This window comes from Eretmochelys imbricata, chromosome 4 (assembly GCF_965152235.1).
Source record: "Eretmochelys imbricata isolate rEreImb1 chromosome 4, rEreImb1.hap1, whole genome shotgun sequence".
Lineage (NCBI taxonomy): Eukaryota > Metazoa > Chordata > Testudines > Cheloniidae > Eretmochelys > Eretmochelys imbricata.
The window spans coordinates 131,618,041-131,645,209 of record NC_135575.1 but is presented as its reverse complement, the minus strand read 5'-3'; the positions used below and the strand labels follow the sequence as shown (position 1 = coordinate 131,645,209).

At 40.2% G+C, this 27,169-nt stretch overlaps 1 protein-coding gene across 5 annotated transcripts in view; it reads right to left on the bottom strand.

Moving 5' to 3' along the window:
- The window catches only part of KDM3A (lysine demethylase 3A), a 44,301-nt gene extending 17,969 nt beyond the window's left edge, over positions 1–26,332 (bottom strand). For 2 of the 5 annotated variants that reach the window (XR_013346029.1, XM_077815996.1), the window contains exons 1-11: positions 25,700–26,332; positions 20,816–20,971; positions 18,316–18,426; positions 16,614–16,716; positions 15,388–15,512; positions 14,743–14,815; positions 14,566–14,654; positions 8,298–8,458; positions 5,273–5,832; positions 3,594–3,795; positions 841–1,055 (exon numbers count right to left, since the gene is read on the bottom strand). Coding sequence is in view for 4 of the 5 variants with exons in the window: in XM_077815996.1 (XP_077672122.1) it covers positions 841–1,055; positions 3,594–3,795; positions 5,273–5,832; positions 8,298–8,458; positions 14,566–14,654; positions 14,743–14,815; positions 15,388–15,512; positions 16,614–16,716; positions 18,316–18,426; positions 20,816–20,971; positions 25,700–25,873 (1,969 nt within the window). In the remaining variant the exon portion in view is untranslated. The other 3 variants (XM_077815994.1, XM_077815995.1, XM_077815997.1) reach the window with 2 other exon arrangements.
- Positions 26,333–27,169: the final 837 nt, after the last annotated feature.

Sequence of the window (27,169 nt, the reverse complement as noted above, 5' to 3'; positions counted from 1 at the left end):
AGTGTAAAATGCCATAGGGTTCCATATTTGTTGTCTTTTCATGGTTTCTAGTTTAAAAAGTATGCTCAGTTTAATGTAAAATAAGAATAGTTTTTTCTAGCTGTCAGTCGTGTAATCTCAGAATAGACTCAGAAATTTGAACTGAGTTCTTTCCCTCATGCACATCTGCACCAGTAGAGGTTCCACAAACTAAGTATCCCTTCAGCAACACCTGTTTAGTCCTTTGCCATCAGTGAAGTTTCAAAAAGGTGAAACTGTGTAGGGCAATTCTGTTGGGGCTCAATCCTGCATGAGAGTTCTATTATCGACTTCAATGGAAGCAAGATGAGGCCCTTGATATACAAAAAGGAACAGAAGCCACATCACTCAACTGTGTTAGCCCCCTATTGCTACCAGGAACAGAAAGCAATAAAAACTTATTTTGTCTCTAAGTTGTAGATCTGACTGAATATACACAGGCAGCAGATAAGTAGAGTAGAAAAGTACCATTTTTACATCATCACTTTCTATAACAGAACTGCACTTCAAGGTTTTTTCTGGAAAGGTAGGAGAGGTCAGGCCAACTGAGAGTATGAGACTCATGTGCACCATGGAAACTAGCAGAGCTGAATCCTGATAAGGGTCCAAGAGTACAGAGTTGCTTAACATTCATATCCACAAGTTTAAACATATTATTACTTCCCACCACCAAGAATCAAAATGGACATTTAATAAAGCTTTTAAAATGGCAACACCAAATGCATACAATCAATTTGCATGCAGGAAACAAGCTATGAAGACCTATTTTGAAAAGTTGAGGGAAAAGTCCTAAATTTTACATTTCAGAAGAGCTGCTCTTACTGTGTGGTTCTATTGTGGACATGACCTCCTTTTCGGATATCACCAGCCGGCAGAAGTGGTCTCCGATGTTGGCTAGAATATACTTTGCAGTGTCTAGATCTAGACCCACAACATTTTTTGCTAAAGGCAGCCACAAGCTGATAGCCTCAGAGTCGTACTTGTCCGGCGTTAAGAAACCTTCTTCACGCAGCAATCCATGTCTATTGAACCGCAGCCTGTAGAGGAGAGAGGATGGGGATAACAAAAACAAAAAACCCAAATGTTGTCTACTAGCTCATTTCCACCTCTTCTAGTCTGTTACCCAGACACCTGCATACAAGAAATTAACAGGATAACTGACAATGCTGAATATGATTTAATGGTTACTATAGATCAGGATAAATTGTGTTCTCTATTATGTCAGAGAATCATGATTAAACCATGCTCACTGAGGAAGAAATTCAGTTTTGTTGTGCCCTTCACATTTTAAGCCAGGAAATCTAAAGAATCCAATTAGTGAGAATCTTAAATGCATTTGCAATAGGAGACATGCACTTTAGGGCTGTAGCAAAGATTTTTCATTGTATTAGTGGTGCACAGCTCAAACGTGATTCAAACCCTAACACAGCAGGAAACTGAATATCATAACATAACCAATAAAACAATTATGGCTAACTTGGAAAGCAGGTCAGTAGACAAAAGAACATCTACTTTCCAGAAGGTTTTGTATTTAGATTTACCAGTAGGAAAATCTAGGGGGAAAAATATTTAAACTACTGACAACACTGAAAAAAATATATTAAAGAAAACTTTACAAATCACATGCTAAAAGTGTTCATTAATAGGGCTCCTTTACAAAACTATCCATGAAATCTCAGTGAAAGACAGCTGCTTCTGAGGTGAAACAACCAACAGGTGCTCTATATGCTGCATAAAAATGGCAAGGAAGTTAGTTCAAAAGCAAAAATAAAACCATACTGCTACCCGTTACTCTTCCCATGAATTAAGAGTGCTGTGGGATCTTTAACATCCACACAGAGGAGATGGGACCACCATTTTTAAAGTTCTAATTGAAAAGACTCAATGTAGTTGAATCTCAACATCTACCTTGAAGCGATGAGTTAACATTACTTAGCTTTAAAACAACTGTGGTATTTCAGGCATAATATTAAGCCACGTTTATTAAATCACCAGTTAGCAATATTGGTCTTAAATGTCTTGTTCTCATGTTACACATTTTTCTTACTTCTCCCCTCCCTCCTCAAGAGCTCATAGAGCTATAATACTTCTTCCACTAGAAGGTGTGCAGGAAATTAAGCCTGTAATGCAACAGTAAAACAGGGAGATTTTTCCAGCCCCAAATCTTCATTCAAGGAGACTAGGACTTCAATGTTTGTTTTTAAATTTAATCACAAAGTGATCTCTCTCTACACAGCACTACACATGCGTCACTTTATGCAACAAAAGAATGATACAATCCATGCCCCATAAAGTTTAACACAAGAAAAACAAGAACTAGTAAGGACAGACGTGACAAAATAATTGGGAATGAGATGAATATAGAAAGATTTCATGAAAGGGGAAAGATTTATGTAGGATTTGAAAAAGGAGGGGATATTTTCAGGAACCTTGCATAGTCTGCATTTCTTCAGAAAAAAACCTATACCTTCCCTCCCAATTGTACTCCGAAATTTAAGCTGTCCTTTAAAAATATTTTTCTAGTCCCTGACAACCACCTTCATGACAGACACCCCTGGGTACTGAATCAGGAACCTCTGGAACTCAAAGCATGAATCTCTACAGCTTGAGATAAAAGAGCCAGGCTCCCAAGCAGGCAGCTGTAACAGACTCAACCTCTCTGGATCAGGCATGGCGGGAGTGGGGGGGTGCGGGGGGGTGGAGGAGTGTGGTGGTGTTCAACACCAGACGGAGTGACCATTTGGTTTAACTTAGGGCTAGTCTACACTAGCAAGAATACTGTGGGAGACTGTATCAAAAGCTTTGCTAATGTCAAGCAACAACACGTCCACTGCTTTCCCTCCATCCACAGAGCCAGTTATCTTGTCATAGAAGGCAATTAGAAGAAGAAATAGAAGGATATCATGTATCTCTTCAGGATCATCCACTGAGCTGACCTGGGTGGTCTCTTACTCCTATTTTATAGCTTCTCCCTACTTGAGTTCTGAGTGGCTCAGTTCTCAAAGTACGAATATTTAGGACTTCACCCATGGAAACTTACTCTAGTTATAGCATACCCTCCTAAAAGCAAAAAGATGTACCAAATCTAGTGTAAAGGCTTTATTTAATTGTAAATAAACATGTTCTAACCAACCCAATAAGAATGCACCTTTATTTAGAAAATAACAATTACAAAATAAAACATTGATTTAAATAACTGATTTTAATTAAGACTTTCCACTGGGTAATTTAAATTATCTTGATTTAAAATTAATCCATCCTACACTGAGAACACAGTATGTGTCACGTAAGCCACTGGACAGCTGTCAAGGTTATTAATTGATCTCAGATGCATTTGAAACAGTGACTTAGAGGTGATTAGCTGTAGGATCTCCAAAGCCATTGTAGGCCAGGATTTAAGAGAGAGACTAAAGATAAACTACTGAGCACTCTGCACTTTTCTTTTATTATTGTCAGACAGGTGCCCATTTATACCTAACTTTAGGGGGTTTTTTTAAGTCTTTGATTGAATCATCTTAAATCTATTTGTACAGCTAAAAATATCAACATCCACATATTTTCAAAATTGCTCTCACCTCCTGAAGTGAAAGAATCTGCAAAAGACAGTGGAGTCTTTTTGCTCTTTGTTTTTCCGGTAGCTGTCCAGGCGGCATTCCCTGCACTTATGCAGGTGAGGTGCAATGTTATTGCAGGAACCATCCTGCACAAAAGCTTCCCCACTTTGCTGCAGCTTCTTAACTTTACAAGCATCTGTCAAGACTGACTTGTGAACAATTACTGCAGGAAAAAAAAAAATAGTGCAGGTTAAACAACTTCAACTAGTCACTCAGACTCCCATTCGCTTACCCTATGCATCTCTGTTAAAGCTGTAGCTGCTTTTGTTAAGTTACTTTAACTTTTCACCATATACCTCAAATAAATCTTAACATATTTTGAAGTTGATTGCTTATTACAGAGCATAAACGTCTTTTCAAGTTTTCTGACAATAAGGTCATAGTCAGGGCCCCATTTTTTGTTACAACCCTGCAATTTACCCCTTCCCACACAACTGCATTCCAGAACCTCAGCTTTTGTTTGTTTTTAAATTACGTTTCTGCAGACATAATAGCTAGTTGCAACCTTGAACACAGGACCAGAGTGTAAACAGATGTAACAATGTCTTTTGGAGTCTTCAAAGAGCCTGAAACACTTCTGAGAGATATAAATTGCCCCATTCATCTCAGTGAAATCTCCGGGGACTCCACAATTCTGCTGCTGCAGTCAGACATTTTTCAAAAGCATTATGGAATTCAGTATTTTACTACAGTCAGTGTTCAGGACACCCTCCTCCACCCCTGCCCCCCGACTTCATGCCCAGCTGGGATCCACCTGCAATTGTTGCTTGCTCTGCACCTTTCCCCACAAGACAGAGAATTGAGTCACAGTGTCTGCTACATGACCTGTTCCACAAAGCCAGGCAACAGGGGGTCAGGGAACCAGAGCTGGATTTCTGTGGTCTGACTGCAAACTCGATGATCAGCTAAGCTTCCTGGAGGACAGTGCAGCAGCCCAGGTCCATGGAGCTGAGTCACTGAATCCAGCTACAAGCTTCCCCATTCTCTGGCACACAGAGTGGGAAGGAGAGAAAAGTTCCTCTAAAGAACATTGCAGGACCCTAGTGAGTGGCAACTGGGCCACCTGGAAAGCACAGCTAAAAAACCCATCAACTAATTTTGTCAATGAATTATTTTCAACTATGAGCTTGAGTCGTATGAGTGTGTATGGAGGTGGGAGTGTGGAAGGATAGAAATGAAAGGTAGAATAAATTAACATTGCCTTAGAATTTAGGGATTGTTGCTGTAGCATTTGGTCCCATTATGCCATGGAGTAGGAGCCCTATTCGTAAGTTATACTCACTTTTGCAACCCTTCTTCCCTAATGTAGCCTAACAGAATTTTGTTCTGATTGGATTTGAGATGAAAAAGTATTCTTTTTTCCTTATGACTTGCATATCTAATCCTACCAAGACCTTAAATATCTTTTCCCAAGACTTACTCTGTATACATAATCTGAAAATTGGCTATAAATTTTAGGAGCCCCCATCATACTCCTTGAGTTCCTATTCTAGAAGTGAAATCTAGGTGTTTCACTAACTCAGACATCAAGACTGCAATTTCGTAAGATTCCTTATCCTATTAACACATTTTTCTGAAATTTCTAAGCAATTATATATACAATAATTCTCTGTTGATATCACAGCTCCAGATATACTTGCCATTGTTGTGGACTTTACTGGTGCTCCCAGCCCTAGAGCCTTCACTTTCATTTCTCTCACATGAAATCTCATTTGAGTTTCCTCTGACTGAGGAACACGCAGAAAAGGAGTTTTCTGCCTTGTTTCCTTTGCAGCTGCTTTGTAATTTAATTTCATGCCCAGCGAAAAGGTTAACAGAAGCATCGGATGTTGAGGGTTTACAGTCAAAGATTTTCTGCAGTTCTGATGTGCCATTAAGCCTGGATGTTACTCTGGAAGAATTGTCTAGGTCCTGTGTGGATTTTATAGGAACATGCTCCTTTGGGAAGTTTGTCATTGGCTTGGTAAAAGATTTGTGGACATTTTTCAAGTCATTTTGTTTTTCATTGTGTGTGTCAGTCAAAGATGGTGATCTTGAGGTCTTCAAAGAGGTATAGTTACTATTCTGATCATTAGGAGTTTTAGTTTGTTCTTTCGATAGAAACTCTGCTTTATGGAAGACCGCCAGATTTTCTTTTGACATTTTCACCGTAGTATTAAGACAAGAAGGATGTTCTTCTGGTAAATTCTCTTTGCAAATGCTGAAATGTACAATATGCAGTAATAAGACCTAAAGAGAAACTCAAACCATAACTGAATGCATCGGCTCTCCCAAGCTTTTCAAAGGAACCAGAGTTTACATAGGAAGTTAATCATGGATGCTAGCAGTTAAGATTAAGAATTCAGAAAAGTTTCACATACCAAACACCTTAAAAAGAGATACACAAACAATGAAAAACCACAAGGGGATTTTAAGACACTACAACTACTGTTCCTTCTGGGCTCCCGTGCCAACTTGTTGACTGTGTACCTCCCCCACCATAGAAGTTACAAAAACCTATTTATAAAAAGATAGTGTTTCTCTCCCCACTGTTGCTATGTGAAAGACCTACATAAACATGGGAAATGATCAATAGCTAAATGCAAGTTATGTTTTAGTCAAACAAGTTATTGGACTCAATACAGGGTAACTGGGTGAACACTAATGGTCTATGATATACAGGAGGCCAGACTATATGAACTACTGGCCCCTTCTGGCCTTATATATTAAAAAAACCCACACACAACCACCCTCTATTAAGCTACATAGGAAAACAGTGAAAATGATTCAGCAGAGAGTTCTGTCAAAAAAAACTATGTGCATTTAAGATTTTTTTTTCAGCTACAGTAATCTTAAATAGCATGGATAACAGGTTAAATTTGGATAATGGAATGTTAAATAGCACTTATAAGAGAATCTTGTTTCCTACTATGCCATTTTCTATAGGAAGCACTCTTCTCCTATTGTAGCAGGAGAATCAGGGAGACGGGGCAGAGCTTGATGCCTGGAACACTAAGTCAGGACTGAAGTGCAGTTACACTCTAAAGAATGTTTAGTACCGTTGTGTGTTCCAGATCTACTTTGCGCAGTCAACATATATTTCAAACTAATAGTGCCATAAATTTAGCCTTTCAGATTCCAGATCCCCACGTCCATGCAATACAAACAGAACTTTTAACAATTCTTTTGATTCATTGGTCATTTCCTTAATTGTATCTAGCTGCTTTTACATCTCTATATTGGATCTGCCAGGCTACCATGAGTAAGATTATTTGGGTCAGAAAATAGATAGGACTGATTACACACAGGGAACAAACCTCTTGATTAATTTGCTTTCCTCCCCTACTCCAAAAAATAAAGTCACTTGGACTGTATTTGCATTTGTAATTAGGTTAGCAACATTCCGTGTATGAGACGGAACTCCCATAAGGGTATGTATACAACATACATGCTTTATGGTAGTATGTAGAGTACATACACTAAATATTCCTCTAGCATGGGTATAAACAGCAGTGTGGACAGTGAGGCACTGTATAAAGACACTCCTGAACCCTGTGAGTATGTATCCTAGACTGCTTTTCACAAGCCTAAGCAGTGCCTCCCCCTCCAACAGTGCTATTTTTAGCAACGTATAGAATGCCAGAGCCTTTTCACTTACATGTAGCTACACACCGCAGCGTGGACGCAGCCTGCTTTTCACTGCAGTGTGTAACGATACATGCCCTACCAGCTTGCCACCAGTGACTTGCAGTGTAGACACAGCCTATGAAGCCTTCACTATTGAATCATAAAGGATAGTCTTGTGACTAAACAGCTGACTGAATCAGAAAAATCTGGATTCTGTTTCAAACTCTACACAGGCTTCCTGTGTGACCACAAGCAATTCATGTAACTATTCTATACTTCAGTTTCCTGATCAGCAAAAGGGGAATAATATTTTCCTAATGTCAAAGAAGAGTTTACAAGAATTTTAATTTAATGAAGCTTCTAAAGTGCTTTAAGAATTTATTTTCAGCATAAAAAAAAGTGTTATAGAAGTATATTTTATTACATCAGGCTTATCTTTATAAGATGCAAACACCCCAGAAAAGTAGAAAAAATTGTAACTTGTGTCATTGGAGAAGGGTAGAATGAACATAAGAAAACTCCCCACTTGCCAGATCTGCAACTCATGACAATTCTGAAATTAAACGTATCAAAGTCCATCTACAAGCCAAGAACACAATTTCTATTCACTGTAACAATCAACTGCAGGTAAACTAATCTCCCTCCCTATTTACAATATGCCTACTTTGGTGCTTTTCATTTTAGAGTCTAAGACACACTAAGTAATTTAAAGCAATGAAGCCACAAAATACATTCAGGCATTATCCCCCCACTTTACAGATGGATAAATAGAGGCACTGGATGGTTAAACTATTTCCTTAAGGTCACAAGCTGAGTCAACAGAAAGTGGCAGAAATACAACCCAGAGGTAATTATATATTCAAGGCAATTGACAAAAATCAGTCAGATATGTCTCACCCACACCAACAGTGGAGGGTTGGGGGAGGGAAGCTTAGTTACCATGATTTCTTTAAAAAAACCCCACCCTTAATTTAGTCTACTTTGTATAAAATAAATTATTATTCTGCTGTATTTTTCCCCCCAGAGGTTAAAAAAACCCCAAAGAGAGTCACCACTTACCCCTGAGGAGTTTCTGCGCCAACATTAGGAGGTGAGTTAGCTGGCTGAGGCATGCCCTGGTTCCTGAGGTCTTTGCTAGCAGGGGTTGCAGGCGTACACCCTAGCAATGTTTCACCAAACACTGTTGGTACTGACTGCACGTGACTCAGACTATGTGATACCTGAAACAGATGTCAGAGTCAACAGAAAAATTCAAAGCCAACACACGAGAAAAATATATCACTTCTATGACTCTACCATGACCACTTAAATACATAACATTCCTCTTTCTATGCCCAAGAATTATATTCACCTTTTTTGCAACTGCACCATATTGTTGGCTTGTATTCAGCTGGTAATCCACTATACCCCCACAAGATCCTTTTCAGCAGTACCACCACCTAGCCAGTTATTCTCCATTTTGCAGTTGTGCATTTCATTTTTCCTTCCTAAGGTGAAGTACTTGGAACTTGTCCTTATTGATTTCATCAGTTGATTTCAGACCAATTCCTCAATTTGTCAAGCTCTTTGAATTCCAATCCTTTCCTCCAAAGTGCCTGCAACCCTGCCAGCTTGGTGTTGTCTATATAAGTAGATCAGAAGCAGGAAGCCTGCTAAACAACCAGTGGGACCCCTGGACAACCGAGATACAAAACGAGCACTTAAAGACAAAGTCATTGCAGAGAAACTAAATGAATTCTTTGCTTCAGTCTTCACGGCTGAGGATGTTAGGGAGATTCCCAAACCTGAGCCATCTTTTGTAGGTGACAAATCTGAGGAATTGTCACTGATTGAAGCATCACTAGAGCAGGTTTTGGAATTAACTGAGAATCTTAACAGTAACAAGTCACTGGGACAAGATGGCATTCACCCATGAGTTCTGCAATTTCACATTTGAGTTCTTTCAGAATTATTAACTATGGTTTGTAACCTGTCCTTTAAATCAGCTTCTGTACCCAATGACTGGAAGATAGCTAATGTAAAGCCAATATTTAAAAAGGGCTCTAGAGGTGATCCCGCCAATTACAGACAGGTAAGTCTAATGTCAGTACCAGGCAAATTAGTTGAAACAATAGTAAAGAATAAAATTGTCAGACACATAGAAGAACATAAATTGTTGGGCAAAAGTCAACATGGTTTCTGTAAAGGGAAATCATGTCTTACTAACCTATTAGAGTTCTTTGAAGGGGGTCAAACAAACATGTAGACCAGGGGGAATCCCGTGGACACAGTATACTTAGATTTCCAGAAAGCCTTTGACAAAGTCCCTCACCAAAGGCTCTTACGTAAATTAAGTTGTCATGGGATAAGAGGGAAGATCCTTTCATGGATTGAGAACTGGTTAAAAGACAGGGAACAAAGGGTAGGAATAAATGGCAATTATCAGAATGGAGAGGGGTAACTAGCAGTGTTCCCCAAGGGTCAGTCCTAGGACCAATCCTATTCAACTTATTCATAAATGATCTGGAGAAAGGGGTAAACAGTGAGGTGACAAAGTTTGCCGACTGTACTAAACTGCTCAAGATAGTTTTGTGAGATCTTTTTGAAGTTCTTTACAGTCTGCTTTGGTCTTAACTAAGTGATTGGCCAACAAAATGGCAAATGAAATTTAATGTGGATAAATGTAAAGTAATGCACACTGGAAAAAATAACCCCAACTATACATACAATATGATGGGGGCCAATTTAGCTACAACTAATCAGGAAAGAACTTGGAGTCATCGTGGAAAGTTCTCTGAAGACGTCCATGCAGTGTGCAGTGGCAGTCAAAAAAGCAAATAGGATGTTAGGAATCATTAAAAAAGGGATAGAGAATAAGACGGAGAACATCTTATTGCCCTTAATAAATCCATGGTACGCCCACATCTTGAATACTGCGTACAGATATGGTCTCCTCATCTCAAAAAAGATATACTGGCATTAGAAAATGTTCAGAGAAAGGCAACTAAAATGTTTAGTGGTTTGGAACAGGTCCCATATGAGGAGAGATTAAAGAGGCTAGGACTTTTCATCTTAGAAAAGAGGAGACTAAGGGGAGATATGATAGAGGTATATAAAATCATGAGTGGTATGGAGAAAGTTATTTACTTGTTCCCATAATATAAGAACTAGGGGCCACCAAATGAAATTAACGGGCAGCAGGTTTAAAACAAAAGGAAGTTGTTATTCTTCACACAGCGCACAGTCAACCTGTGGAACTTCTTGTCTGAGGAGGTTGTGAAGGCTAGGACTATAACATGGTTTAAAAGAGAACTGGATAAATTCATGGAGGTTAAGTCCATTAATGGCTATTAGCCAGGATGGGTAAGGAATGGTGTCCCTAGCCTCTGTTTGTCAGATGGTGGAGACGGATGGCAGGAGAGAGATCACTTTATCATTACCTGTTAGGTTCATTCCTCTGGGGCACCTGGCATTGACCACTGTCAGTAGACAGGATACTGGGCTGGATGGACCTTTGGTCTGACCCAGTATGGCCATTCTTATGTTCTTATTTTATAAATATACTCTCCACTTCATTATCCAAGTCATTAGTGAAAATACTAACTAGTACTGGACCAAAGACTGACCCGTGCGGGACCCCACTAGCAGCCCTCCTATTTTGACAGCAAACCATTGATAACTACTCTTAAGTATGGTCTTTCAGTTATATACCTGCCATATGGTAAATTAATCTAGACCACATTTCCCTAGTTTGCTGATGGGAATGTCATGTAGCACTGTGTCAAGAGCCTTACTAGAATCAAGATATGTCTCATCTACCACTTTCTCCCTATCCAATAGGCCAGTAACCCTATGAGGGGGAAATTAGGTTGGTTTAGCATGATTTGTTCTTGACAAATCCATGCTGGCTATTCCTTAATACCCTATCATCATGTAGGTGCTAACAAATTCATTGTTTAAAAAGTTGTTCCAGTATCTTTTCGGGTATATAGTTAGACTTACTGTCCTCTTTACTCCCCTTTTTAAAGATAGGTACTATGTTCGCCCTTCTCCAATCCTCTGGGACCAAATGCACCCTCCATGAGTTCTCGAATAATCACTAATGGTTCCAAGATGAGTACTTCAGGAACTAGCTGAAGCACTCTAGGATGAATTTTGTCAGGCCCTGCTGACTTTAATACATCTATAATACATCTTCAACTTGTCCTTTCTTATTTCCTGCCCCCTTATTGTTACAATAGTATATCATGTTACATCTTTGCAACCCACAGCACACAAGCATTTCAGAAAAATGGATAATGTGTTAAGAAGTTAGAAGAAACTTCTAAAGGAGACTAGAAAAGTCAAGTATTTCAGATAACTGCCAGCTGACATGCCACAGCTAATTTTCCTCTAAAGCAATTAAGAGCTATTAATGTTGACAACTTTCAGAACTCATCTGGAAACCTACACTGGTACAAAAAGCCCTCAAGAATTTAAGTCGGATAGGTAATTTTATTAGTTTGTGTTAATTCTTCCATACAATCCAAACGTATAGAATTTTCTGTAGTATAGAATCCCCAATAAGAAGATTCCAGGTGTAGAGATAGTCAGCCTTAGACACACGGGACCCCAGTAACAAGCGAGTGCTGAGAGAATGCGGAATTGGTCAACGCTCTGCTGCTGTGGCAAATCATGGTGTCAGATGCCATCAGGTGGTCAAGGGACATCTACATAGAACACATCACTGGATGTCAGCAATACCAGGAGGGATGAGCTGGAGTGCCAATGAGAAGCACAGTCAGGAAAGTAACAAATACTTTCCTCATGGACTGTATTTTCTAAATGGACAACCAACCTAATTCTCAAATTACTGAGGGACAATCTCTCCTCATTGATATATTTTACTTTCCAAAATCAAATCTCTATATAACTTTTCATGAGTGATGTACCTGAGTATTCAGATTCTAATATCTAAACTGTAAAATCTAGTTTAAACTGTTAAATCTAGTCACCTAAATTTGGGTTATTGCTGATTATTTACTCTATGTATCATATGACTTTTAAAAACTAAACTTTATATTTGTGGATAATCTAAGCACTATACCCAGATGTACAGACACTTTTCCCAACCTACATATTATATATATATTTTTATTAGCGTTAATAAAAATGGTAAATCTCTGTGCCTAGTTATGAAACCACTGCCAACAGTTCAGAACACAGCAGCTTGTCCACTCAGAAGCAAAAGCCACAGAGAGCACTGACCACTAGCTCCTTGTGGAATATGGGGTCAAATCCACAATATCTATGTCACTAACTTCAAAACTTTCCATGGGACTGTGCTAAGTCGCTGCCTCATGCTGTGGAATTATCTCCTCCTAAGACAGCTACGTTACAATAAAACAAAGGGAGCTGTCAATCCTCATTACTAAGCGCTAGTCTACAATGAAAAATTTACAGTGGCACAGCTACGTCTGTCAGGGGTTTGAAATATTCACACCCCGAGAGACAGTTAAGCTGACTTAACCCCCAGCGTAGACAGCACTACCTCAAACGGAAGAATTTTTCCATTGAACTAGCTATCACCTCTCAAGGAGGTGGATTACCTACAGCGACAGGATAACCCCGCCCATCACAGTAGTAAGTGTTTACATTGAAGCACTATAGTAGTGCAGCTGTAGCATTTTAAAATCGTAGACAGCCTAAAACTCATGCTCGCTCAGAAAATGGCCCCTGAATCTTGAACTCAATCCCAGAAGTCGTCAGGACAGTCTTACTTACCTTCAGAGCAAAATACAAAATCCAGTTCTTTGATCTATACTTCCCATACCACCATCACATTTAAAAAAATAAAAAACAAAAAAAACAAACAGGAGTTCAGTTATTGCTGACTGGAAAGAAGAGAAATATCAGCTTCCATGCTTTTTGGAAGGTGCTCAGATATAATGATAGACATCTTATAGCAGGGGCAGTCAATAGGAAGACTGCGGGCCAAATTCAAGCCACCAGCTACTTTTGTCCGGACTGCAAAATCTTTTTATTTACTTATCATTGTTATTGCAGTGTGGAAAAGTGTTTCTCTGGAGTCTGGACCTTCACTGACCAAGAAATTTGGACCTTGACAAAAAATAATTGACTACCCCTGCCTTATAGGAATCCAGATAACCCCTCCAGAGTTCTGGGGTAGCTAAAGTATCCTCCTTCCAAAGACTAGAGTGAAAAGTTTCCACCTCAGACAGAAGTGACTATATTTCTAATATATTCTAATATATTTCTAATATCACTACTGTACCTTAGAAGTCTCTACTAAAAGTGTCTGACCATGAAATGGACCTATATAGTTGGCTTGACAAAGGACTGACCACACGGCTACAGTAACCTATGCACAGAAGCAAGATGGCAAAGAGATAACCGCTAGACATCCCAGAAGGCCCCTCCCTCCTCCACAAAAAGCAACTAGATCTGATGAGGCTAATCACATGGTCATTTGAAGGGCTGTTCTATAGCTATACCATTATTCTCCATACCCAAATCATCCAGGCCTTTGGCCTTCGAGACAGCTTTCTTGGATCTTAGCTAGGCTTGGTGGACCACTCAAATGCATCTGGCTCAGAAAAACATGAAAATATTAGAAAAGCTGCCAGATTCTCCCTTTGCAGAACAACATACAATATCTCTGGAAGACTGGTGCACTCCTGTCTTGTAGCAAAAAATCTGAGCAGTCAAGCAGGTAAGTTACAGGGTAAAGTTACCACTGAATTTTTCCTCTTTTCCTAGGTATTTTTCTAAGCTAGAGAAACCCTGATCTTTAAATTTCTCTCTATATAACCAGCAAGAAAAGTCTGCACACTGGAAAAAGACACCCACAAGATTGGAAGTAGACAAACTCCTTTTACGAATGAGAAAGTGATCTCACCCAAAGGCTCAATTATATTGTTCTCTGTCTTCTAGTAGAGAGAACTACACCCACTTCTGGACTAGCACAGAAGTGTGAGTGCAAGGCTGCTCTACTCTGAAAAGTTACAGCGGCATAGCTACATCACTCAGGGGTGTGAAAAATCCATATCTCTGAGACAGTCAAGTCAACCTAACCCCCAGCATAGACAATGGTAGGACGATGGAAGAATTCTTCTGTCAACCTAGCTACCAATCTCTCAGGGAGGTGGATTACCTACATTGACAGAAGCATCCCTTCTGTTGCTATAATTGTCTAAACTGAAGCGCTACAGAGGCACAGCTGCACCACAGAAGCTGTAGCATTCTAAGCGTAGACATAGCATAGTGGGTCAGTAAATTGAGGCCGTCTAGTCCTCTTCTTTAACAGCTCAATGACAAAGTTACAATAGTGAAAATAAGCCATAGTTACCTCAGAGCAGGACTTTATATGTTTGGCATCAACATTTCCTTTATCATCAGATGATTTTCTTTTCATACCCCCATTTCTCTTAGATTTGCCTGAAGCATTGAAAGTGATTAAATTAGTATGTTTCCAACATTGAAAATTACTTCAAACAGCAAAAGGCCAATAAATAAAAGGTCTTACCACACTTGTCATGGCTGTCATGTATGATTTCAACATGAATCAATTCTGGATCAAGAGTTTTTAAAGCTGGAATCTTAAGGGAAAATGGAGTAAGCTTTTTTAAAAAGACAACTTGTGTAAGAAGTTTTAGATTAGATATTTTCACAACTCAGGGGAGACTAATAAAGCAGTTTTAAACAAACAGAAGTATGATACTCTAGCTATGGAGCAACAGAGTAAGCTTCTGGTCTGAAAAACCTTGACTCTGTGGAACTTCAAGCTCAAATCTTAACAAGTTAGATAACTTGTATGTATGCATGCATTTTCAGAAGGCAGTCTCCAAGACATGGTGCTGCAAACTCTGTACATATAGAGATGCTAAAATAGGGGTTTCCCCAACTGTTAGGCCAAAAGAGAAAATCCCAAACCCCTGCTCTCCCACTAGTGTGCAGTAAGCCATTTGCTATCCTTCCACGCACATCAGTGGCACTGTGCATGCAGTATAAAGTGCTCTAGGATCCTTTGGAATGAAGCATGACGTAAAATACAAGGTATTATTCCAGCTGGTTAACCCTACTATGGAAAAGCAAGGATAGAATTACCTAGATACAAGGAAGGTGTTTTAATTCTTTTTATCTACCCATGTTGCATCAGTTGCTTCTTTACCTCCTGACAGTTGACTTCCAGAGTCCTTGTAGTTGGATTACCATTTACAACAGTTGCTGTGAACCACTGGGTAGATGGATCCAAGCTATAAATCCTTACTTTTGAACCAATTACATTCTTACCACCTTTAAAAAACAAAAAACATGCTTCAGAGAGTGTGAAGATGGGGGCACACACATTATGGTAACTTTCATTACATATCCACGTGTCAACACTAACTAGCCAGCAGCGATATACACCAGAAAATAAGTAAATAGCACTGGAAGACAACAGGCAAAGTAACAATGTAGTTTTCATATGCCTCCCTCTTGACCCCAGACACAGGGGACTATTGTGACTGGGAAAAAGGAGTGTGACCAGAATACCTCCACATTCTGGTTAGTCCATTTGCTGGAACAGCTTATTGGGTTTTCTGCTGCTATAATACACACTGGGGGCCACTCAGAATTCAGGAGTCAAAAAAATGGCAAGCACAGCTCAGCTGGACCTGGAGATTGAGCCCTGAGTGTCCGATTTGTGGAGTTCTTCCTCACTTTTATTGCTACTGTTTCAAGAGCTGCCATGTTACTTACTCCATTATACTAATTTTCTATCCAGACGTAGATCATTTCCACTAGACACAAACTTTTTGTAAAAAAAAAAAAAAAAAACAGACTTATAGGAAGCCAACAAATAAGAGATTACAGTTGGTGAGCTGTACTATAAACAATTTTAACTTGAACAGAAGAGATGTTCCTAATAAGTCTCCAATGCCTTTCAATTGAGCTATAGAATAGTGAAGGTTAAGACTTCTGATTTTTTTTAAAAGGAAAAAAAAAGAGTGGGTGGCTAAAGTCAGGCACCTAAATAAGTCATCAGATTTTCAGAAGTACTGAGCAATCAAACAGCTCTCACCGAATTCCATGGGAACTGCTGAGTGCTCCGCACTGCTGAAAATCAGATGACTTTTTAGATGCCTGATGTTAGCCAGCCATTTTTTTAAAAAAAAAAAAAAAAAAAAAGAGTCCTAGTTTCTAATTCTGCCCATTTTGGAGCATTTCATTATGGATGGTGGACAGCAAATCTATAAAATTGTTTTGGGAGAGGTAGACTACCCAACATTCTTCTATGAAAGGAAAGACTACTGGAGAGAAAAATCAAAACGGGATTTTTGCTAACAGATGATACTGTAAATACCACCAGCACAGTGACCTCCAGTATCCTTCCACGAGATGGTATTCTCATACCTTGCATCAAGTGGCTTTCATCTAGATGTTTCATAATCAAAGCTTGAATTTCTTCATTAACATTCTGATCATCCATAAGAGAGTGTCTCAGACTGTCCACATCCTATTAGGATGAAAGCATTCAATGTAAATAGTTGCCAAGAGCACTAAATGTTTAATTTAAAAAAAAAAAATGTTTTTCCAACAGAAGCATGTTCAACAGCAAGAGATTATACTGTGAAGCTTCATATCAACCAGATGGTTCTGTTGTGTTTAAGAATTTGGTTTGTAATTTGTGCAGAACAGAAAATAAACCAGTATTTCAAAAAAATTAATAAGAATTAGTAAAACTTCCATTAATACTTGTAGTGTGAGCACCCAAAGGCCCAAGTCAGAATCAATTCTCTATTATGCTAAGTGCTGTACAAAACACAGGGAGAGAATTCCTGCTCCCCAAACATTTTACAATCTTACCTAAAGCAGAATGCAAAAAAACCACAAAAGTGAAGCAGGGAGGGCATAGTACCTGAAATAAAGATCAAGGTGGTCTGGAGTAGCTAAACGTTAACAGATTATTGCTGTTTAGAGTTATACTCAAAGTGTAATGGGAGTTTATGATTTTGCCTGGCAACTCAGAGATAACCAGCCACTCCCATCTTTTTATGCTCTGAACTACCTCCCCATTAATTAATTTAGATGCACTCATCATCCAGACAGCATATCAGCACAGCAACTATCAATGCCACCTTAAGATGAGATCTGAAATACAGTTTTTTTGAAGCATTAAAAATTCCACGGCACTCCGTTATAGTTATGTTCTGCACAAAAGCCAAATCAAGTACATTTCGTCAGATTAAAAGCAGAGCTGGTCAGAGAATGAAGATTCATCAAGATGTTTCTGAAACAGTTAGACTTTGAACAAAGTGTTGATAGGAAACCAGGCAAGTTTCCTGTCAGCTTGCTTGGCAGGCTAATGGGGAGTCAAAAGCCCTAGCTCCCAATCTCCAACGCTTAGCAAATACTCTCAGAGCTGAAGGGAAATCAGGACCCTGAAGCCCCAGCTGAGCTGGGAGCCAGCAATCCAAGGGTCTCTGCTTCCCATAATCCTTCCAGACAATTTCATTTGCATGTTATAAAAATTTGTTTTTTCAAAAATGTTTTTTTTTGTTTCCATTTTGGAATGAAAACCAGAAATTTCAAGTTGGAATGAAACCAAAGTTTGAAAGCCTCCATGAAATGGAATTATTGTTCTTCACACAGCTCTAATTAAAACGTCACCTGTAGTTTCAAATGGAAAAAATATTCTTCACCACTTCCTATCCTAACTGTTGTGGAACGTTTCTATTTCATAGTAAGATTTGTTATCTATTCTCCCTTCTATATATGCACACAACTCCTTAAATGCTAATGGAAATCGTGTTCATAAGTCAACTGGCCATATAGAAAGAACCTCCCATTTTACCATCATGATATACCAATGGTTCATCAACCCGAAAAGCTAGAAGCCTAATGTTATTCCTACACCAAGCTCTCTTATATGGCTACGTCCTGAGCTACCATCAGCAGGTTTTTAACACAACACACAGTATTAAGGATAGATTTTTCATGAGCTATAGCAACGTGGACATGCTTCAAATTTTCACTTAATGTTTCAGCAGTGAACACTAGACAAAATAAGGCTTGAGCCCTCTTACTGTATGCAGGACAGTCCGAATAAAGTTACCTGAATAGGCTTCAAAAGGTCTTTAGAAAGAAACACACATCTCTCTTCACCAAGAAAGCGTACAGAAACCACGGATCCTAAACCAGCTTTGTCCAATAAGAATTTGTAAACCTGAAAGACAAGAGCAAGCATTTTAGAAACAGTACTTTTCCTGCTTATTGTCCTTTTTCATTTGGTATGTGTTTTGCCCCTGTATTTTGAAAAAAGATGGAACTAACGTGGCTGCCATAGGGCATCCCTTTACATACCCTGTGAATATAGCTGCCTATCCTGGTCTTCTGGTCTCCTATCAAGGAACGCAGAAGGGCTGTTTCCCTTTTACCACAGGTGCTTTTTAATCTTCAATTTAAAAGGATACCAGAAGGACTCACAGGTATCCCGCAGGAGACTGACTCCCACCCACGTCTCTCTCCCCTCCCTAACTCATTCTCCAAGTCCCACAGAACTTCCAGTTCTTCCCAAATATACACACACACCCACACACCCCCAATTACTGAGCCAATTACCCCCAGGTGTCAGTAATCCCCAACAGAAACTGGTTAATTGACTTCATATAAACTTGCAATCTTCCCAGCATTGCAGCAACCTTAGTGACTAGGGTGCTACAAATAGTATCCTGTCACAATAGCATTCTTATTTCCTTGTTTGGCCATCAGAACACATCGGAGAATGATGTTTGCATTTCACTGACACTGATGTTAGCAGAGGTCTGAGAATGATGTTTGTAAGCTTAATGCCATGGAACAAAAAGACAATACTGTAGGTATCATAAGTTTCCAGAACTAAATTGTGAATGTAAGCGTAAATTTAAATTTAGGTGAGGTCTGTCCCATCATTTTTAAATATACAATTACTTACTATTTACTAAGCATTTTTCATGATCAAAGTTGTTTACAAATATTAACCAACAGTCCTGCAAGACAGACCATAGTACTGTGCCTTAAAACTCCACAGCATTCCTTGTTAAAGTGACTTATGAATTTTTTTACACTGTGTACCTAAAAATACATCATAGAAAAGACTATACCTAAATGTATTTACTGAATAAATAAGTTCCCAGGCTATACAATGCATTCAGATACATGTAAGGGCTGTACTTCCCATTTGATGCTCTGTAGTCCAAAAAGTTTAAGAATTTAGATATTTTCATGGTGGCACTGGAAACTATGTATAATGTATCTGTAGCATTTATGATAACAATCCACGAATTCAAGAAACAAGTGAAAAGCAGACTTCCCCAGTACTGTATGACTGTATTTCCAATTTACACACAAGCAGATTTTTAAATAAACAATGCTAATATCAGCAGGCTTATCAAAACTGAGCTAAAAAAAGCTGAATTAATTTGCATAACCAAAAAACACCCCTTGGTTGTTTGGCTGCATAAGACTACCTTAATGCTGCAAGTAGCCTAGTAGTTTATTCTGATCTGTATAACAGAATGTTCTAAACTCCATCTGTATCAGTAAAAATAGTTAATCATCTCTTCCATCTCATTACCTTTTAAGGAAATCAAAGGACTCCAGGCCACACAACTCCTAAAGTTTGACAGAACTCTAATCCAATGACACTAGTACTTTTCCCTAGAATACCAACAGTACAGATTACTGAACTCCCCTCCACCATACTTCACTACAGATTGAAAACTGGATGATGTATTCAGTTTTCCAGACACATGGATACCAGGACAGTATAAGAATTTAAAAAGTAAAATAAATCTATAGTGGGTAAGTAAATGCATATTACCAGAAAAAGGGCCTTTCACGATCTCTACTGACTGATCCACATAAAGTGTAAATCAATCTGCTACAGCTCCTACCTAAGGAGAATTTATGTCCTTTGGCTCAAGCAGTTAAAACTCATGCTTTTGAGTGTATGAGATCCAGGGTTCAATCCTCACAAAACGACCAAAAGCAGGCAATTATCACATGGGCACAGAAATTGAAAGTTTACAGAGCACTGAGCCACGGGGACAGTAAAATGAGAAATTTAGGACAAAGGCTTGAAACAACATGCATCTTCAATGCCTGATCACCTTTCCATCTCTCACCAAAACCCCTTCAGAAGTAGTACCCGTGGGAAATTAGAGAAGGGAAAAGGATTTGAAACATCTCTCCCACTCCAAAACACAATCCTAGAAATAGTCAGAGATCCACTATGAGGCAGTACAAGGCATCCCTTCAACACAAGAATGGAAAATACTGCTCTCAAATGCTTAGAGACCCTGCCTACCCATGGCTACAGAACTAAGCTTTAGTACAATTTCAGATTTCCCACATGGGTGCATAAAGAGTGCTACACACAAAAAAGCATTCAGCCATTTTAGTGAAGCTGGATTTTGTTTTTAGATTAGAGGTTTTTAAAACAGTAAATTCTAATTTTTGGACTACTGATCACATTAAAAACAAATTCTGAAGCCTACAAAACCAGGAACTAGGAAATACTGCCTTCACAGCTCAAATACTGAAGTGAAGTTGATCAGGCCAATTTGTATATTTACCATTGCCGGCCAGTGAACAGTATCTGTACAGTTGGCTTGAGATTTTCGTTCAGCAAGTACCAATTTTTGCTCTACTAGAAATCCTCTCATTTTATGGTTGTAGACCTCAATCCATCTTCTTCTCTCCCATGACTCACCATCAAACTCCACACATACCTAGAGGAATGGGGGAGAAGTTAAAAATCTAGGACATGACCATCAGATAAGGAAGAGAAAGACCAAGGCAAGTGCTATGAAAGAATTTTTTGTGTGACCCTAAGAACCCTTCATTGCCCGATGGCAGATGGCCCACTATACTGTAACTCATAATCAGGCCTGATGCAGCCACTATCTATAAGACACTGTTGTCATAATATGTATCGAAAAATGTATCGTAATCATATATAAACTTGGGATATGCTGGTCAGGAACATCATTGTGTGATGTATGTATAAGTTGTATATAAAAGAACCTCAGAGTTACAAAAACCTTGGGAATGAAGGTTGTTCATAATTCTGAAATGTTTGTAACTCTGAACAAAACGTCAGTATCTCTTTCAAAAGTTTACAACTGAATATTGACTGAATACAGCTTTGAAACTTTACTACGCAGAAGAAAAATGCTGCCTTTTTTTTAAGTAGTTTACATTTAACACAGTACTGTATTTGCTTTTTTTGGTCTCTGTTGCTACCTGATTGTGTACTTCCAGTTCCAAATGAAGTGTGTGGTTGACTGGTCAGTTTGTAACTCTGAGGTTCTACTGTATAAAGAATTACGCGTGTGTGTGTGCTGAAAATGTTCTTAAAATGTGTTTTGAAGGCAGGGCATAAATCAAATCTACCCTAGACAAAGGAATTTGGATTTACCAATCTGCACCCCCAGGAAATCTTCCTGATACAAAGACACTGGACTTTGGAATATATAAGGGGAAGCAAAAAGACATTCTAGTTATCCATCACTTAGGGGACATAAGAAACAGCACCTTATGAGCCTGTGAACAGTGGATCCTCCTGGTTGAAGGGCAGGAGCTGCTGCTACAATTCCCTGGTGTGGCAGGGAGCAGAAAACACAGTCCCCAGCAAAGTTCACTTTTGCTAAGGCAGAAAGGTAACTCAGTGGCTTACAGTTCTGGGCTGCATTGAGGAGAATGCCACTTTTACCTTACCCAACCATTAAGTTTAATTATAAGCACTTATTCTTACTAAAATGTCCAATTATTGCATTTTTGTCACACAATGAAACAATTACTATACAATAATTACACTGCTCTATTTTTAAATTAAAAACTAGTAAACTTAAATTCCAACCTAGTCAATGTTATGCAACATCTTTAACCACAAAATTCCAGTCTTCTATATCACTTACCCATCTCCACAGTGAGCCACATTCTAATTTTAAATTAATGTATTTCAACAGCTCCACTACTGCTGCTGAGAGTTTAAACAATGTTTATCTTAATACAGAAGAAAAGCCTATTAAAATGTAGGGTTTTTTTAATACCATGTCAGAACATCATTCAATTCTCACTTTCTATTTTTACAGCACCCAAGTGTGTTAGCTGCTTTACAGAAACATATGAAAAGATCAGTCTCTGCACAGAGGAGCTTAAATTTTGCATGTATTGCAAGAAGAGGGTGACAAAAAGAGTGAGGAAAGATAGTTAACATATACAGCAATAAAGTTAAATGATCCGATTTTTTTTTTTTAAATTTAACAGCTCCCCAAGATCTGCACAAAATTAAAAAAAAAAAAAAAGTAAAGTACAAAATATTCCTCCCTTCTGAGTGAGGAGAATATGGTAGCTTGATGAACTGGTTTTGGGATGTCATTTCATCCCTGGTAAGGAACATGAAGATAGATGTGGACAAAGGAAGAGAAAACGTAATACAAAAAATGCTGCCTCCATTCCTGTATATGCATATATTATTGCTTGCATGCAACTGTGTTTACAGGTTGCACTCCACATAGGTTTTTACATGCCCCCTTCCCAATTACCATAATATCTGACAACATGTGAGGTGTTAGGGCAAAGTCTTTGTAGCACTGATTTTTGAGAATATTTTGTAAAACCTAAATGATTTCGTTTTGAGTGAAACATCCCTTAGAGTGTGCAACCCAGCACTGTGATAACATGAGAATCAAAAGTCAAACTCACAGAAACAAGAGTGAAACTGACTAATCTTTTCACTGTCCAAGCTGAATAGCAGACAATAAGCAAACAGGATAAGCAGAAACACTAGGTTGTTTGTTACTAATAGTTTAGACAAAACAACATATCAGCAATTGGAAAACAACATGTTTTGACAATTTTACATTTGCTATTACTTGAAACAAATAGTTAAAGGTGAAAATATTACAAAGACCAAGCACTATGCAGTTTTGAATGCTGTGTTGGTCCCAGGATACAAGCAAGACAAGGTTATTGGATCAACTTCTGTTGGTGAGAGAGAGAAGCTTTCAAGCTTACAGAGCTCTTCTCCAGGGCTGGGAAATGTACTCAGAGCATCCCAGCTAAATACAAGCCATAAATCCAATCTATAACCCACTAAACCTCCCTTTTCTTTTCCCCTGCCCCCCATGACTGGAGGGGTGTTAACAGGCCACTTCACCTTCAATGGTCCCTTAAAATATACGTTAACTAGTTATGCTAAACAAAGTCTCTATTCAGTCCATGAGTTTTAGGCTATGTCTACACTACAGACCTTACGGCAGCACAGCTGTACTGATGTAGGTGTGCCATTGTAAGATTTCCTGTGTAGCCGCTCTGTGCAGGTGGGAGAGAGCTCTCCTCCTGGCATAATTAAACCATCCCCAGTGAGTGGCGGTAGCTATGGCACGGGACAGCATCTCTCGCCCATACAGTGCTGTCCACACCAGCACTTTTGTCCGTCAGGGGTGTGTTTCCCCCCCGCCCCCATACCCCTTACCAACGTATGTTTTACCAACAAAAGTGCTAGTGTAGCCAAAGCCTAAGGCTTTGTCTACACTACACAGCTTTTAGCGATATGGCTGTGTCGCCACAGCTGTGCCGCTAAAAGCTGTGCAGTATAGCTGCTGTTTGTAGGCTCTCCTGACAACAGCATGCTGTTCACACTGGCACTTGTCTCAGCAAAACTTTTGTCTTTCGGGGGATGGGGGTGTTTAAATACCTCTGAAAGACAAAAGTTGTGTCATTCATTTGCCAGTTTAGACATAGCCTTCGTGTCTAGCTGCCCCCCATGACTGGAGGGGGGTTAATAGACCACTTCACCTTAAATGGTCCCTTGAAATATGTGTTAACTAGTTATGCTAAACAATCTGTTCCCTCTTGTATTTAAACTGTGACTCTCTTTCCCAGACCTGAAGAAGAGCAGTGCGTAAGCTCGAAAGCTTGTCTCTCACCAACAGAAGTTGATCCAATAAAAGATGTTACTTCACCCACCATGTCTCTCTTCAGACTAAGCACTGCAATTCAAATCTCTCTGTTCCTCAACAAGGATATTCAGTTCACCACCCCTCTGAAAGCTTTTGCTATAAATTCCTTTTACACCCCCACCCCTTTTCTTTTGAGACTGGCGGTGGGTTGTATGCTTTTTTGTACAAAAGCTCTTTATGATCACAACCATCTCCCTTGCCATCCTGGTGACTTTTCACATTAACACTTCTACTGGAGAGAGGAGAATGCATTAGAGTTAATCTCTTCTAGCAGAGCCGTAACCAATTACAGGTCTCACAGTAAAGCTCTGCAAAATCCCCAGCAGCACCTGCTCCTTTTCCTTTCTATTATCAGAGAGGGCTGAGCAGAGAGCACTTTGCAGCAATTTCTCCTCCCCAAACCATACAAGGCTTTGATACCTCCCCTGACATGCCATACATGGGCAAAACTCTACACCCAGCACACTAGATATGACTAAAATGCTATCCTCTGGAACTGAGGCTTGGTCTGTAGTGTAATTCCAAAGTTTACAAACCACAGAGAAATTAGTCAATTAGAACTATTTAGTAACTGTCTTGAAAGGAAAAGGGACAAACACTTCCTCAGATTATCAGACGCAGTCAGGGTCTCCCACTAAGAAAGCAAGGGAAAACCATATAACTAAAAGAAGGTAACCACAGCAGAAGTAGAGTCATGAAACAAGGCAGTCTGCCACCAAGTCAAAAGTAGAAGAAAATATAAAATTTACACACAATAAAACTCCATTAGTACTTTGAAGTCCATCACTAGCAGATGCTTCCCGTAATACAACAGCTGTGGCCCAAGGAGAGCTAACTGGTCATATGGTGTTAACACCTTGTTTCCACCTAACATACATATTTTTAGCCGTCCTCTTATACAATTTAATACTTCCCAGTATTCTGCCATTTAAGTAATTGTAACAGTTGCCATTGGGATGTTTTCTGACTGTGAGAACCATCTAAACTCATGACCACCTAACAATCATGAATAGCAAATGTCCACACTTATCATACCAGCGACCACGGTCAACAAGAAAGTGTTAAGGTATTGCAACAATAGCTACTACCAACATTAAAAGCATCACCCCACCCCTTAAACTTATAAATGTACTGTAGTCATAGGAAGACATATTCACCATTGAAACAAAATTTGTAACTGCAGTAGTGAAGTGTGCCGAAATGCGTTTTAACAGGTAGGATATAATACAAACTTTGTCCATGTGGTAGGAGAAGACAGATAATCTATACATATTTAGAGGGTTTTTTGTACATGTATTTAACATTCCAGAAGATTGAAAATATAGACATCAGCATATAGATTTTTTCAAACAGATAAGTAATTATTGACAGATTTATCTAGTCCAGAACAATTTTTGAGAAACAGATGGAAACACATGCGTGTTCCCAAGAGGCAAGAGAGTCACCATAGTGCACTCATCTCCCCAGAACGGTTACATAAGCAGAACTTACCTTCAAGTCCCGTTTGGAAACATCTGGGTGCGAAACGGCCCTGATTTTGCCCGCTTTCCAGGGCCATTCAGAGACGTGAGCCGTGTCCCACGGGCCGTTGTTCTCCTCCTCAGACAGGCTCAAGAACCTCTTCCCTACGAGCAAGGGCCAGCTCTCCTCCAGCCTGAGCACCATCCTAGCGCATTGGGCAGCCCTGTTCTCCGCAGAAGAGACCCAGGCAACACGAACAAAGCAGTAACTTCCTTAGGCAAGCGCTCCGGGACAGCTGCACGCCGACCCCAACAAGCCCAGACGAGGCTGAGCGGAGCTTCCCGTTCTTGTTAGAGGACGGGGAGAATTTCTAGTTAGTCGCCGTTTAAACGTAGACACCGGGGGGAGTTTTGACACGACCGCGTTACGCCCGCACAGGTGGGGAGAACGGAACGGCCGCAGCTACTGCGCAGCGCTGAGGGAACCTGTCCCGCTCCCAGACGCCAACCTCCGAGCCCCGCTTTGTTCCCGGCGAGCCCTCCTCAGCAGGAACAGACGAGCCAAGTCACTGGGCGTCAATGGAGCCGGCTAAGCGGGCAGCTCCTTGGAGAGGCCGCCGAGCCCCGCACCCGCCACTTCACTCCTCAGCACCCAGCCCTCACCGGCTTCCCCCCAACCCACACACACAGCCCCCGGGCAGCACGTCCCACTCACGCCCCCGAAACAGCCCAAAGAGTCCCCCCCTCAGCCCGAGCACAAACAGCACCCAGCGCCCACCAACCCTCCCGGGCATTGCATACACCCTCTTAGTCACTCACACACACCCCTCAACGCGCCCTCCCGCGAGCTCTTCCCGCTCATTGGCCCGGCCCGGCCCGAGGGGCGGGGCACTCGGCAAGCCTCCGTCTCGGATTGGCCGAGGGGCGGAGTTAGCTCTCGCAGTTCATCGGTTCGGCTTTTCAGAGACTATACTTCCGAAGACGGTGATTCTTCCGCCGACCCCAGATAAAGGAGTCCCGGATCCCATTACACTCTCTGGGGGTCCCGAGTCAGAAGCCAATATAGAAAACATTCAGCATGTAATTAGTAGCATCCATGTGATTTTTTCAGGTAGGTTGGCTGTGACTAGAGGGATCCATACGCGACTGGCGGAGGGATCTCAAATGTAGGCAAAAGGTGTGCGAGGGCCACTTATACGTGCGGTTAGCAGCGTACTCAGATATAGCACAGGGGGAGGGGGTACTTGCGGAGCTGTTCTGCGCAAGCGCACATTGCCAAGTGCACCTGCGGGCGTGCTGCGTATGACTGTCTGCGCATGGGCACACAGGGAAGGGCTTGACGCCTACTGACGGTATGCTATAGCCATGCGCATCAGAAGGGAGGCTGATGATCGGGGAAGTATGGAAAGGAGGCTGAGGTGGGTCATAGGCGGCCATCTTGTATAGCAGCCTTGAAGGCTATGGAGAGGCCTTTTGGATTCAGGTCTTGCCCAGTGTCCCC